Here is a 15,178-nt window from a genome sequence, read left to right as displayed (position 1 = left end):
TCTCCCGACTCGCCGTGTGCCTCTAAAACCACAGATCAGAGTTTCTTATTTTGAAATGAGTCCCCCATGAAGGGGGAAGCCACCTTCCCAATGTCCAGTAGACAGGCCCGCAGGGACAGATTTGCCCAATAGAGGTTATGTTTAAAGAGGACAGGAACAGTCACCCATTAGTTCCCTAAAATGACTTGGAATAAGACAGCAGCAAAAAGCTGGGTTGTGCAGAGCTCAACCTTAGGACCATCAAGGCCACCTTCTCCACCTTGCTGCAATCCTGGCTACAACCCCGCTGTGCATACCTTAGGTGATGGGGAGCTCACTCACCTACAGAGAAGCACTCCCCTGGAAGGACCATCATGATCTGGGATGACACCGTCTCCTATTCAGCTGCCTCCTGTAACTGTATCACTCTGGTCCCAGGCATGACTTAGAAACCACACAGAATAAGTCTGGAACTTGGAGTGCATGTGTTATGGCCCTACAATCATGGCCTTGTGAGAATTTTCTCATCCAGGCCAAACATCTCCAAGTGGTGATGTGGTACAGCTCCTGAGCCCCTCATGGTCCCAGTCCCCTTCTCTGTGCACATCCTCACTTAACTGTCCTTATCCTGGCCTCTTAATAAAGAAAACTGACCGCCAGTATAGCTGTAAGCGTTCTGCAGGGGGTCATGGAAGCCCAAGGCCCTTACCCAATTCTCTTTCAAACTCACTCCCTCAGAACATCATAAAGCCAAGCTCTCAGGAATCTTAGGGAAGAAGAGACCAAGAACAGAATGTGAGAGGGCAGGTATCTGAGAACAGGAAGGAGGTAAGGGCAGTTCTGTCAAGCTGCGCCAGAGTGAATGAGCAGGACCTAGACATCTTAAGCATCCTTACCCCGAGTCTGGCCACTAATGGACGGCCTAAGCTTTTGGCCTCAGTGTTCCTTTATGGAGGAAAGGGGTTTGGGGCCAATGACCTCTGAAGATGATTTCCAGGTCTGACATTTGACACTGTCTTGATGTCTTCTGCAGCCTTCCACTACAACCGGGTGCTTTCCTGACACAGGAACTCCTGAGAACATGGACTGAGGGGCCCAAGACTATTCAATTAAGCATGAGTTCAGAAGTGTTAAAAGACAAAGTAATTCTATGATAGAGTCCCCAGAGTCCCAGGAATCTGCCCAGCTGCATTACTGGTGGGATCTTAATTTACTCAAGGAAATGGCTACATAAATTGTCAGAATGATGAATTTTAAACTGTGCTACTCAGAGTGAGCAGCGCACAAACCTTTTCTCACTAGTCTATGGCACAACACGTGCAGAAGTGGAGAGTAAGCATGCAGAGAACTCTGCTACTACTTCACGGTTCTTGTGGTATTTCACTTTAGAGCAATTCATTTTTGCTGTATAGTATAAAAATGTCAATCTGCAACATATAGGAAATGAAACAAAGCAAAACTGGTTTTTCACCATAGATAGGAAAGCAGTCATTTAAATATTGTCTTTATTGTCTTTACCCATTAAGAAAAAGAGACAGAGACAACACACAGAGTGCGCGCTGGATGAGAATTCAGCTCGGCTTTTCATTAAAAAATCACCTAGACAATATCAGTGTAATATTCACCCCTCCTATTACAGGAAGGTGCCCATCTTCCTTCCTTCTTTCTTTCCTTCATTTCTTCCTTTCTACTTCCCTTGCTCTTTTTTTTAAAAAGTCACAAAGCAGACATTTTGCTGCCAATTTCCACAGGTTTCTCTCTGCATATGAGGTAGCTGATCTGGCCAGAATGCTGTCACCCCCAGTTTCATCAAGAGATGACACGTTCTCAGTGGGGTTCACCCAGGGCACGAGACTTTCCTGCCAGCAAACAAACAGGCCCTGGCGTGAGTGGTCACAGTGTTGGCACATGGCTGCTCATGGACATTCTGGACAGGCAGTCCCGTGACTTAGAAAAGAGGAGGCCACCGGAGCCTGCCAGCTCTGTCTGCTGATTGGGAGGTATCTGGAACCTGGGGCCCCATGGCCCCTCCACTCTAGCATGGTGAACCCTCAGCAAAGGTCAGCTGCCCTCGGTCCCAGCCCAGTCACACTCAGCAGTTTTCTCCCAAGCCTTTAGGAGAGTCACCCTGCCTGTCACCGTGGTCCTTTGACTCTGCCTCCTATTGTTCTTTGGACTTCAGTGGGAGGTTTTGAGTCCACAGACCTAGATTCAAATTCAAGATCTCCATTTATTAGCTGAAGGGCCTGGGGTAAATCCCTTCCTTGTTCTGAATTCTGGATTTCCTTCAGCAAAGCAGGGATAAGGGCACCCACCTTCCTGGTACTTGGTAAGTGCTGAATAAACACTCATTCCATGAATGAATGAATGAACGAATGAACAAACAGGCAAATGGCTTCCAAGTATTCACAACCCTTCGCCTTCCCCCATGCCCACTCAACCTGGGCACACCGGTAACTCCTGAGAGTCTAGCTCAATAGAGCTCATTAATCTCGAAAGACTTGCATCTGTGATTTAGCCAAGTGACTTTCCTGACCCGTGACCCTGGTCAAGTCATTTCACTCTCTAAGGCCCTTGATTTCCACATCAGTCAAATGCGAATGCTTACCCTGTCTTCTCTTCCTGGCCAAGTCCTGTCAAAGCCTAAATGAGAGCAGATGAAAGCGCATCGTGTCCTGGAAGGACCTGGCTACACACCAAGGCTTCTTCCCACATGGGCTGCTCCTATCTCTGGGCCAAGGTGAGAGTCCAGGGGCCCCCTGGTGCCAGGAGGCTGAGCTGACGTGCTCTCTGGCTTGGCGCCAGGCACGACATTCTCCTGCCAGCCTCATCATTCCTTTGCACATAGGTATTTTTGTCTGTGCATGGGAGGCCCTTGCTCTTTTGAGAGAGACATAAAGAGAAGAGTCAGCAGAAAACCTGCAGAGGTCGGCAAATGTGCCCGAGCCATCAGCAAGGCCAGGGTCCTGTGAATTGGGCAGAATGGAAAAGTTCAGCATGAATCTGGGAAATCAGGAAAGCAGATGTGGACTGTCTCTCTGGATTTAGAATTAGTTCCCCTGGGTCCCACATCACATACAGATTACCCATGGGTTCACCTTTGCACTTTTCTGTGGGGTTGCTGATCAGAGCTGTAGCACAAGGCAGAGCCTAAGTCAGGCGTGAGATGAAGAACCCCCGTTCTGCCCTCTTAGCAGAATAAGTTCTTCTACTTTGCATGTCCTCTTCTGACCAATCTCTGATGTTCAAATCGTACCTAAACCTTCCCCAAGATATTCAAGCTGCACCCCTGCTGTCTCTTTGACCTCCCACGGGACTCCCTACACACGACCCACACTACCTTTCATTGCACAAGAAAGGATGAATACACTGAGAACTAATAACCAGCCCCTATGAGAGACATGTCCTTTATCTGCCTTCTCTCAATCTCCAAAGAAGCTTCACAAAATAGGTACCAGGCTTATTCCCATTTTGCTGATGAGGAAATACTTGTAAGAGGTCACGAAAGGAGGAAAGAGAATTGTTGAGATCTGGACCCCGTCTGTCTGACCTCAGCCAATCCCAGCTTGACCAGCATTGTCCAACAGAACCTTCTGCTGGGATGGACGTGTTTATATTGCTCTGCCCGGTAAGGTAACTGCTAGCCCCCCATAGGCAGCTACTGAATTCTTGAAATGTGGCTAGTGTGACTCAGAAAACCGATTTTAAATTGTATTTCATCTTCACTAATTTAAACTTGAACAGTGAAACGCGGCTAGGGACTACTGTATTGGACAGCATGGCTCTAAATTTTTGACAATTATTTGTACTCGGCCCAGTTTAGACTCAGCTCTTTGAGAAGACAGGGGCCTGGGTTTTTGCTCTAAGCCTACGGAAGACACTCAGTAAATATTTCTGTAATGGACTACACTGGCACATTGTCCCGTGATGACTTGTCCAGCCGCTGGGTGAACTGGGAAACTCCCTTAACCTCATTGGGCATCAGGAGGCGCGCATGCCCAGATAAAAAGGGGAGGAGCTCAGCTCTCTTACCTGTATGGAGAGTCAGGATCGAAGCAGGTCTTGGTGACATCGGTGATCTCGGGGTCACAGCACTCCCCGCCGTCGAAGTTGAACCGCTCGTAGTTGCAGTCCATGTCGCACACCCCGTTCTGCTGCTTCTTCATGAAGGCGGGGTGGCGCAGGTGGCGGCAGTCCCCGCCATCGTGGCCGGTCAGGGTGTGGTTGCACTCAGGGTCGCAGTTCTCGTCCCCGATCTTGCTGATGTCGCAGTTGGCCAGGATGAGGCGGTGGCGCAAGGATGAGTTGCTCACCTCCAGCACCTCCAGCTCCCAAGAGATGTTGTAATGCCTGAAGGCCTCGGCCAGCTGCCCGTGCTGGAAGTCGATCTGCTGGCGGCTCACTGTGGGGTTCTCGTGGTCGTCATCGTGGAGGTTGACCACGCGGTAGCGCACCACCTTGGGACGGCGGAAACGGGGAAGTTGGTTGTAACTGGCAATGACCTCCATGTTGTCACACAGTGTCTGCCCGCAGAGAGGAGGCTCCAGACTCGTGTCCAGCAGGAAGTCGTGGGCACCGCTGAACTCCACGCGGGGGCTGCTGCCATCCTTCATGGGGGACCAGGCCCGCTTCACATTGTCCCAGTTCTCCTGGAGGAGGAGCTGAGGTAGAGGAGTGTGGAGGCCATGGGTCTCCATGTCCAGCAAGACCTCCTGTTGCGTCCTGGCCACCTTCCACAGGCTGAAGCGCTCCACGTAGCCCCGGTAATTGTGATTCAGGGCGCTGCCTCCCAGCATGAGGACCTTACACTTCTGGGTCAATGGGCTGAAAATGCCTCCCACCTGCTCTCCCGAGGTTGCCACCTGCGCACCATTCACATAGAGCTTCATCAGCCGCCCATCGTAGGTGGCTGCCAGGTATACCCACTGGCCTGGGAGGTAGCTGCGGTGGGCATTGATGGTGGTCACTTGTCGGGCCCGGTCTGTCTTCAAGGAGAAAAAGTAGCGTGGGTCTCTGTTGCCTTGGTCACTGACGGTGTGAATGCCCACGACCCATCCTCGGTCACGTGAGGCATAAGAACATTTGTCATACAGCCCTATGTGGCCCCAAAAGAGAAAGATGAATAAATAAAGGATGGGAGAAGGAGGCAGGGTAAATTATTTCTCTCTGATATAATGTATATCAGGTTGTCCTAGACCAGGAGTTTTCAAACCGTGTTCTGTGGGTCTTGGCAGTTATTAATGGAGCCTCTGGGACCACTACCAGGACAAGGAGAGGTCCAGAGGAAGTGAGAACACAGGTGGGTTGGTTTTGTTCTCTCCACAGCTTTAACCTATATGGCTTCACTGTCATTGGTTTTGAGGATGGAGCATACAAGACAGACACTGTTGGCAGGACGTGTACTTGAGATAAAGAAAACAGCAATAATAATAATTAAAATCTGAAAACCTTTGATTTTGCAAAACTGTTATATGTGGAGGAGGACTTTCGAATGAAGAGTGTATGTGAAGTTCAGGATGACTTAGGTGGTGAGAGGAAGAGGGGAGAAAAATCAAGAGGAGATGCTGATGAATAGGAAATGCTCATTTAAGAGGCAGTCACCATAACTCTGGGCATCCGTCAGCCATCAGCACTCATCAATGATCAGTGGTGGTGAACTGTCAGGAAAGTCTCCTGGAAAAGGGAGTGTCAAGGGCTACAGAGCTGGTGGCAAAGCTTCCGTCTGTAACAGAAGATGCGTGTCTTGGCTAGCCCTGACCTTCACCCCAAGAGAAATGCAGGCGTGCTTACTATCTGAGCTGGAAAGCTTTTTAATGAACACCACCTCCAAATCTTTCACTTGAAAGGTGAGGAGGGTAGATCCAGAGAATGGAAGGCATCTGGTGACACAGCCACTGACACCTTTCCTGAGACCCAATTCAGCTTGCTTTTCTCTAACACTAATGCTAATATTAAAAAACAAAAAACAAAAAGTGTCCTCTTAACATTAAAAAGATGCTGGGGACTCCTTTATCAAATAAAATCTTCCAAGCCTCTGTGGTAGGTCAGGCATTGTGCTAAGGTCTGTGCGTGCATTAATTCATTTAATCTATGTAGTACCCCCAAGGTGGTGATATTAAGTTAACAGCAGAGGGAACTGAAATTGAAGAAGGTAAAGGGATGGGTTTAAGGTCATCTGGTTGGTAAGTAGATCCTAGATCCATTAGATCCTGGAGTCACTGTCCTACGTACTAACTCCGGTACCTCCTTCTCCCTCATCAGTGCCCCCAGGTATCTATCTGGATCAAGCCATTTGCTTGGGAGTGTCCCAAGATTTAGCTCTTTTTTGGGGCAAGTTCCAACTCAGACGTCTCTAGATTTACTTTGGGAACCCCAAGAAGTGGCTTAGAAGATTCTCTCTGGACCTAATTATCTTTATACTCACCAGCACCCATCCAAGTCTTTTGGAATATACCCAGTGTCCTTGGCACAAACAGGTTGTTGGATGGGAAAGAGGACTAATTAAGAGTGTATTTTAAGTGTCAGATGATGTATGAAGCCAGGTGGGAGGAGAAAGAGGGGGACATGAAAATGAATAAAAGATGCTCATTTAGAAGGACAGTCCCTACTTTCAGCTGGAGAATTGGTGCGGTCACCATAACTTTGAGTGTGCATCTGCCATTAGCACTCATCAAATGAGCATGGAGAACTCCCAACAAAATCAGTAAAGGAAGCACACACAGTCTGTACCCTTTTGTGGGCACCAAGGCCTTAGAATCTGTGTGCATCTCTCTTTGTTGCTGACATAGACGGCAGTTTGGGCCAGGTATCTCATTCCACCTACATCTCTCCCACCACTCCCTGGCCAATAATCCTTCAGGTAACAGCCAGAGCCTCCTACAAAGTCAACCTGCTCTCACACCTTGACCCAAGTACCTCCTCTGGGTCTTGGTTCCCTATCTGGCAAAGGAGGGGGCTGAATAAGGACCCCCTCACATGCTCAATCCAAGTCTGATTTTCTGTGTCCCCATTCTTCCCAATGGCTAAAACAGAAACCACCTCTCCCAAGAAGCTCTCCTGGATAGTCCTGTGAAGAATAATCATTCCCTCCTGTGAAGTCATTTCACTTTCAGGAGACTAGACACTTGCTTCCTGGTTTTGGACTGGGTGCTTCTTGAGAGTCATGATTCTGTCTGTGCATCTGTACCCTGTCCAGCACTGCATGCACAATGCCTTGTACTCAGCAGGTACAGAGCAAATGTCTCATGAAGGAGCATTTCTAAATAGAGTGGGAGAAGAAGAAAGGACAGGCAGAATAAAAGGCAGTAATTTGTGTCTCCTTGGCTAACGGACGGACACAATCAGAAGATAGAGGATGTTCTTGGTCAGGTAGAAAGAGCAGGGTTTTTTGGACTCGGGGTAGTTCTGATGACAGCAATTACAATTGGCTGTACATCTGGAGTAAATCACTTCACCTCTGTGGATCTTAATTCCCTCATCTGTATCTCTCTTTAGGTATGCTGTCATACTTAAAAGGCTTAGGGGCTAAACCATCCCCGGCACACAGTGGCTGTCCGAATGGGAGCTCATTTTTAAGATGCTGGAGGGTCTGAGAGTGATATCAAGGATGAAAAGTAGAAAATGACTCAAAACAAAATACAGAAACACTAGAGAGAGGTACCCTAGAGGCATCTTGACTGATGCATCAAGAGCTGGTAGGACGAGGGCTTGAAAAAGCACAAGCCCTCCTCAAATCCACTGGCAAACCCTACTCAGAAATCATAAATCCCCTTTGGCTTTGCTACTGTTACGAGACTTGCATGTTAAAAGCTACTTCCCCACTGACCCGTCCAAGGCCAAAGCTCTGAGTCCAGATTTGGAATAGGTTCTCCCAGAATTGTTGCTGCTGCCTAGGGAAGCAGGGGAGCACAGGTTCCCGGGGGGGTCCCCACTCCTGTGCCCCTCATCCTACCTCTCAGCTCATCTTCTCTCCTGCCCCTGGCTAACTCCTCCCCCTTAAATAGAAAATTCTCCTAATGACAAAATTAACATCTGAAACAGGATCCCTTTTCCCTCTCTTTTTCTCTCTCTCTGCAGGTTTTTATTTTGCCAGGGGCTCTCAATCCTGGTTTTTCCTGTTGCCTTTGGAAGGCGGCTGGCCGGGTTAGCAAGGTAAAATGTTTACACATCTGTAGGGTGCCCTCAGTTCAGAACCTTCCTGGGGCTTGGGACCAGGGCTCCAGTCACCTCTGCCACTGAGAGAGAAGAGGGAAGCAGTGAGAAAGGCCAGACTCTGCGACACGGAGCCGACGACTAAGAGGTGGCTCGGCCCCAGGAGGCAGAGAGGAAGGGCAAACAGAGGGTTTTCAGTGGAACCAAGAGGAAACACATTAAGGGAAATGAGAACCTTGAAGCAGTGGCTTTAGAAGTTCAGAGGGAAATATTTACCTGGAGTGTTAGTGGTGAAAGGAAATCACTGAACTTCAGTAGGGATGGGGGGTGGGGGTGGGTGGTGAATGGGATTTATTTCTGTATGAAAATAACATAATCAACAGAAGTCACATATCAGGGGGCTGGAAGAGAGGCACCGCTGTATCAGCGCCCAGAACCAGGGATCTGGGACCAGAAGGCTGGGCTTAGCTTGTGGATGACCTTGCTGGGGACAAGTCACACCACCTCTTAAGCTGCCAGGTCTCATTTCCCTTCTCCGAAAAAGGAGGGGTTAGGATTAAATGATCCCCCACTACAATTTAAGAGCTCTTTTGTTCACTGTGAGAATGGTTCCTTGTAAGTAGGAGATGCTTCAAAAATACTATGGTTGATTTGAATTGGATGCCTCATGTTGTTCCCAATTCTTGCAGGCTTAGAGGATCTGTCCTTAAGAAACAGTGTTCTCTGGAGAACACGGGTGTACCCAGCCACTGCCACCTCATCCCTCCCCATGGCTATCCAGGAAGATAGCGACACAGGAATGAAACAGCCAGTGGGCACCATCTGTGTGGGACTAGAGGCTGATCCCAGGGGATACATCCCCTCCGGGCAAAATGAAAGGTCATGGGCAATGCTGTATACAATCTACATCTCATTAGCATAAAGCTGCCTCAAAGCTATAAGCACAAGGAAGCAGATAGGGAAAGTGCCAGAGCCCACTCACAAGCCAGTAAGGTGTCTGGGGCACCTGTACAGACGCAGAAGTCCAGACCAGGAAAGGAGCCAGCCCTGGGTCTCACGACAATCACCTTGAACCCTGGTCAGTCAGCCTCTCTACAGTGTCCCTATTTTCCTGCAGCAGGTCTGCTGTGAAAAGGGCTTTATATCCCAGTAGAAGCTTGATGTTTGTTTATTTTCATTGCCTCTTTTGTGTGTGTGTCTCTTCTCACCCCAGAGATGAAGAGCACGTGCGAAGGAGGCAAGTCCAGAGGCAGAAGGTTTGTAGGGAGTTTTCCAAGACCTATGCCTGGGAGAATCCTCTGGGCTTTGGGGTCACCCTCTCAGTATCACCTGAAATGTCACTACGCCAGGGCAGTGTTGTGTGACCGACCACACATTCATCCTATTTCTCCCTATCAGAAAACTCACCACTTCCATTATTACTTATTCAGTGTCTGCTTCCCAAGTATATGTCTGTCTGGTTTTTTTCTAAATGCCCTGCATGCAACACATCCCTCCCCATGGCTACCCTGCAGGTGCTCCATAGAGTGTGTCATTGAAAGTATAAAATAAAGGAAGGGAGGGTAGGATGCTGCCCTGTTGCTCTGTTCCTTATAAGAGCACTGCCCTTTGTTTAGAACGTGCTGAGGACCATGTGCACTATGTTAATTCTCTCACTTCATCTTCACAACCAAACTATCAACACAGCCCATTCTTCCGAGAAAACAGAGGCTCCACAAGGTAGTAGCTTGTCCAAAGCAACACAGCTTAGAATCCACGTCCAGAGGATTCCAAGGCTCAGGTTCTCAAGCACATCTCTGCACTAAGCACCAGAGTATCATACACTTTATTGTGGGCTGCTTGAAGACACAGCCCCCCCCCCCAAAAAAAATATTTCTCTATGTTCCAACACAAGCAAATTGAAAGGAACTGCAAGCCAAGAGGATGCTTTCTGTGTCATTCTTCTCCTGATCCTAAAAAAATGGACTAAGCATCAGGGGTTCTTTATTACCAGTGCTTAATCTGTTTGACTCTGCTTGGTCCACTTCACTGGGACCCATGATTTGCCTGGCCCTGGTTGTCTGTCTGGAGTTTGGAACATTCTGCTGGCCCTGTCCTTCAAGCATCTGAATCTCCATCACCAGCCTCCTTGCCTGCTGCTTTCTGACCCAGCTTTGTTCCGACGTCCAGGCTCTGTAACTGCAATGTTCTTTTTCTTCGACTTTTCTTCAAGGTGGCTGTCGCATTCTTGGCTGCCTCCCATCTTCCTTTCCATCTGCTATGGGTGGAATTGTGCCCCCTCCCCTATGTTCATATGTTGAAGTTCTAGCCCCTAGAACCTCAGCATTTGAACTTAATTAGAGATAGGGTCTTTCAAAGAGATAGTTCATTTGCAATGAGGTCATCAGTGTGGGCCTTACTCTGATACAAGTGTTGTCCATATAAGAAGAGGAGATGTACATACAGAGGGAAGACCGCGTGAGGACACAGGGAGGAAAAGATGGGCATCTCCAAGCCAAGGACAGAGACCTCAGGAGAAGCCAACCCTGCAGACACTTTGATCTCAGGCTCCTGGTCTCTAGAATTATGAGAAAATAAAACTCTGCTGTTTAAACCACCCAGTCTTGTAGGGCTTTGTTATGGTAACATCAGCAAACTATAATGCCACCATTCAACTATTCAACAAGTCTTTTTTTTTTTCCCCTGCAGTCACAGCATGTGGAAGTTCCTGGGCCAGGAACTGAACCCACACCACAGCAGCTACCCAAGCGGCTGCAGTGACAATGCTGGTCCTTAACCCACTGTACCACAAGGGAACTCCTTCAAGAAATGTTGTAAGCTCTCCCTCTGAAATTTCTCTAAAGTCTTTCACTACCTCATACCCAGTTCAGCATCCTTCTCTGGTTAAAACACATTGTCTCACCTCAATTCCTATTACAAGTTGGGCAAAGGGTATTAAGAGGACCCAAAATGGATGGCACTGTCACCACATACACAACTTCCCTCACAGTGGAGACACTTCTGTGCTCCAGCTCAAATGTGCATTTCCGAAGCCCCTGCCGTGAGCTGAGCATGCAAGTAGTTGCTTCCGGGCCAAAGCAACTCATGAAACCTTCAGAGCAACCTTGTCTAATAGGTGCTATTAACAGATGAGAAAACTGAGACTCAGAGAGGTGAGGCCAGGTCGCAGAGCACTAACTGGTAGAAAAGACTGGAATCCAGGACGTCGGGTTTCAAGTTCAGTTCCCCACAGATGAGCAGGATCTCAGCTATGTTTTTGTTTTGTTTTGTCTTCCTAGGGATACCTTCCTGAAATGGCTTAATCCAACACAAAATTAACTCTGATAACATCTGACTTCCTTTCATCGCTATCTAGGTAGGGAGGCCAATTAGCAAAGCATGACAATTTATATCAAGTTGTATTATTATTTGTTTTCTCTCCTTGGGAGAGTGGACTTGGAAGGGGAGAGGAAAACTTCTTGGGTCACTTCTGCCCGTGACAAAGTAGCATTTTCAAATAAATACAGTCAGCCCTCCATGTCTGCAGGTTCTATATCCCCAGATTCAACCAACTGCAGATTGAAAATATTTGAAAACTTTTTTTTTTCCAGAAAGTTCCAAAAAGCAAAACTTGCATTTGTTGTATACTGGCAATTATTTACATGGCCTGTACATTGTTTAAGATATTATAAGTAATCTAGAAGTGAGTGAACATATATAGGAGGATGTCCATAGGTTATATGCAGACACTACGCCGTTTTATATAAGGGTCTTGAGCATCCCTGGATTTTGGTACCTGTGGAGGGTCTTGGAACCAATCCCCTTTGTATACCAAAGGACAAAGGACGAGTGTACTGATAAATTTAATAATGCACATTTACTGAAAGCTTCTAGGTAGCAGGTTCTCTGCTAAGCACAGATACCCCATTCATTGCTCATCCTAACCCAGTGAAGTGGGCTTTACTGATATGCCTTTGACAGAGGACGACCCCTAGAGCATGGTGGAATCACAGGCAGGCTGACCCAAAAGTCAGAGCTCTCTTCTAGGATGCTTTCCTTCCCTGGGAATAATGCTTAGCCCCTGGTCAAGGTCCTTGGGCTCCAGCTTTCCCACTTCACTGCTGTAAGTCCACGGGCAAGCAGACCCCAGTCTTGGGGTCTCCTCAAACCCTCCCCTTATGAGATAGGAGGGCTGCATCAGATGGCCACAAAGAGCCCTCCCATCCCAGACGCTTTGCAGCTCTGAGATCCGAGGTCCCTCAGACACCTCAGCCTCGGTTCCTCTGGTGGGAGATGTGAGGTCATGGAGGAGGGGGGGGAGGCAAAGGAAGGCCATTTCAGGCCCTCCAACTTAAGGATGTCCATGAGCTGTGAAACATCTGCCAGGGGAATACGAGCAGAGGTGAGAGGATGTGGGGATGAAAGGGGGAATTTAGGTCAACAATCTGGTTTCTTTCAGGAGGCTAAAAAATATTAAAAGCTCAAGGTTGGAGCTGGTCCTTTTTTGTTTTGTTTCATTTTGTTTTCCCTCCCATGATTTAATGGCTGGTATCAAAGCCACAGAGAAATGCTTGAGAGAGCAATCCTATGGAAAGCTTTTATCTGTCTTGAGGAGGGTGATTAAAACAGACAGATTTGGGTTAAGTAGACCCATGGTCCCCGCACTGGGTTCAGTTGTGGGGGAAAACCACCAAAGTGACCCTGGAGGACTCCTGAGTGCAACACCAGGCACTCAGAGGAGGGCCGGGACATCGTCACTGAGGCAGGTACCCGAGGGACTGTTCCTCGGCATCATCATCCTTCCAGGGATGCTCTTAGGGTCAGGGGAAGGAGGCGCTTCAAATAAGTCATACCTGGCTGGAGGCTTAGCCACACTCTACTGAGTTCTGGATGTCCCTGTCTCCTATTGTAAGAGAAGCTGGAGCATCAGGAGGGACCCTTTGGGGCAATCCACAAGGTCAAGATTAGCTTCTCTGTGTTGGTCAGGCAGGTGAACATATGGGGCCAGATTTCCCTTTGCAGGACTAGGGGGAACAGCATGGTGGCATCTGTGTCGGCTCTCTGCCTGTATTCTTTTTCCCTGTTGAGACACAAACCCTTTGACAACATGGGTCGGTTCACTTTTTGCTACCTTTGGGACCTTAGAGGAGCTCATTCAACTCTCTGAGCCTGTTTTCCCAGGTGTATTCCAGGGATTAAAAAGTCTTCTTCTGTATAAGTCAGATTTTTTTTTTTTTTTAACAGCAAGGAGATAAATACATGCATACTTCCTTGTAAACTATTTAAGGCAGGGTTGACAAAAGTATGTCTAAGGGTTCCTAAAGTCCATTCACTGTATTAATACACAGACGTACATAATGCATGTGGGATGCCTAAATGCTCTTAAGGGCTCAAGGTACACCTGGGTTTCCCTCTGGGTCCTGTGTCTCCAGCCTGCCTCCTTTGCTCATGTGGAAGCAAGCTCTGTGGATAGGGAAGGGTCAAGGTTTTATAGACCAACAAATGTGAAATCAATGCTAGCTCTGTCATTCGCCAGCCATTTCACTTGGGAAGGTCAGGGGATCACTCCTAGGATTAGTCTTCTCATCTGTAAGATGGGGATGACACCATCCACCTCTGCCCGTTGCAGGGGGAACTAATGAGATAATGAACCTACCCAGACTTGGCACAGGGACCTTGGCAATAGAACAAGCACTCAGCACTTGTACTGTGGAGTCTTATCTGCTGGAATCCCAGTTCTGCTGCTTGCTAGGGATGTAGCCTTGGGCAATATCCCATCACCTCCCTGATAGTTTGCTCAGCCATAAACTGATAATAACAGTACTTAAGACATAATGCCATTTTGAGGATTTAGTAAGAGAATGCAAATACTCATTTGCATAGCACATGATAAATGTTAGCTACACTTTAAAAAAATTTTTTTTTATATAGCTGCACCCACAGCACATGGAAGTTTCCAGGCTAGGGACTGAATCCGAGCCATAGCTGTGACCTCCACCTCAGCTGTGACAACCCCAGATCTTTTAACCCACTGTGCTGGGCCAGGGATGGAACTCCCACCTCCACAGTGACCCGCACTGCTGCATTCAGGTTCTTACCCCACTGTGCCCTTGTGGAAACACCTACACTTTTTAATTGGCATTAATGATAAATGTCTGCTCCTTTTCCTCAGAACTGGGACCTTCCCCACTCCGCTTTCTTCTGTACAGTTAAACTTTATTCTTTCTGATAACAATTCTCTGAAATGAGAAGATCTGGTCATTGTTGTCTTCTTCACACACTGTCATTGAAATTGGTGCATACAAACTTTAAAAGGACTTGGGAGGAGGAGAAAAAGACAAAAGAAGAAAGAGGAGGAGGAAGAGGTGGAGGATTTAGAGGAAGAGTCGAGCATTTCCATGTGCTTACCCTTACAAGTTGCCACAGCAGGAACAGCACCCAGGTGACGGAGTGGTGGTGCTGATGTTGGAGCTGCCCTGGAGAAGAGAGCCTACCTTTTGCTCTTTTTTGATGATGTGAGGACCTACAAACTCTCCAGCTCACTCACCAAACCTCAGAGACAATGGCACTACTGCCCAGAAAACGGTTAAGGACTGGGGCCTCCTGCTGTTCACATATTTCACAGCAGCCCCAAGCCCTTACCCTTCATGGAATCAGGGACAGACAGGACAGGAGGTTCCCTCCAAAGTCATTAAACCACCTCTGATACCCAGTCTCCTGCTTGAATCACCTGTACAACATCTCTACAAGTGACTGTGCCTATTTCTAGAATCCAAGAACTTCTGATCATCCAAAGAAGGCCTTTGCACCTTTGGACATTTCTCAATGCTCATCTACAGTGAGCCAAAATCACCTACCCCCCTTTTCCTTTCTGCCCAGTGGCGCCAGATCTGGCCTAGAGGAACCCACAGAGTTATTCAGTACCCTTTACCCCAAGAAAGTCCTAGAAATGTCTTTTCATTGTGTTATACTTGGCTCTTCTTTTCCCTAACTTAATGTCCCCAAGTCCCGTTTGGCTTATTAATCTATTCATTCACTGAATCATTCAACATATATTCACCGGGTATCT

General features: G+C 47.8%; 1 protein-coding gene across 1 annotated transcript in view; it reads right to left on the bottom strand.

The window, feature by feature from the left end:
* PAPPA (pappalysin 1) overlaps window positions 1–15,178 on the bottom strand; it is a 240,100-nt gene that overhangs the window by 202,259 nt on the left and 22,663 nt on the right. Inside the window, exon 2 of the mRNA XM_001926753.8 lies at window positions 4,012–5,074. Within this exon, the coding sequence (XP_001926788.6) occupies window positions 4,012–5,074 (1,063 nt within the window). The remainder of the gene's footprint in view (window positions 1–4,011; window positions 5,075–15,178) is intronic.

Source organism: Sus scrofa, chromosome 1, assembly GCF_054392235.1.
Source record: "Sus scrofa isolate SSC_HxYL_T2T_F1_AM1 chromosome 1, Sscrofa_HxYL_maternal_Yorkshire_Landrace_v2.0, whole genome shotgun sequence".
Classification (NCBI taxonomy): Eukaryota; Metazoa; Chordata; class Mammalia; order Artiodactyla; family Suidae; genus Sus; species Sus scrofa.
Note: the sequence above shows the minus strand (reverse complement) of the source record. Positions and strands in the feature narration are given on the sequence as shown.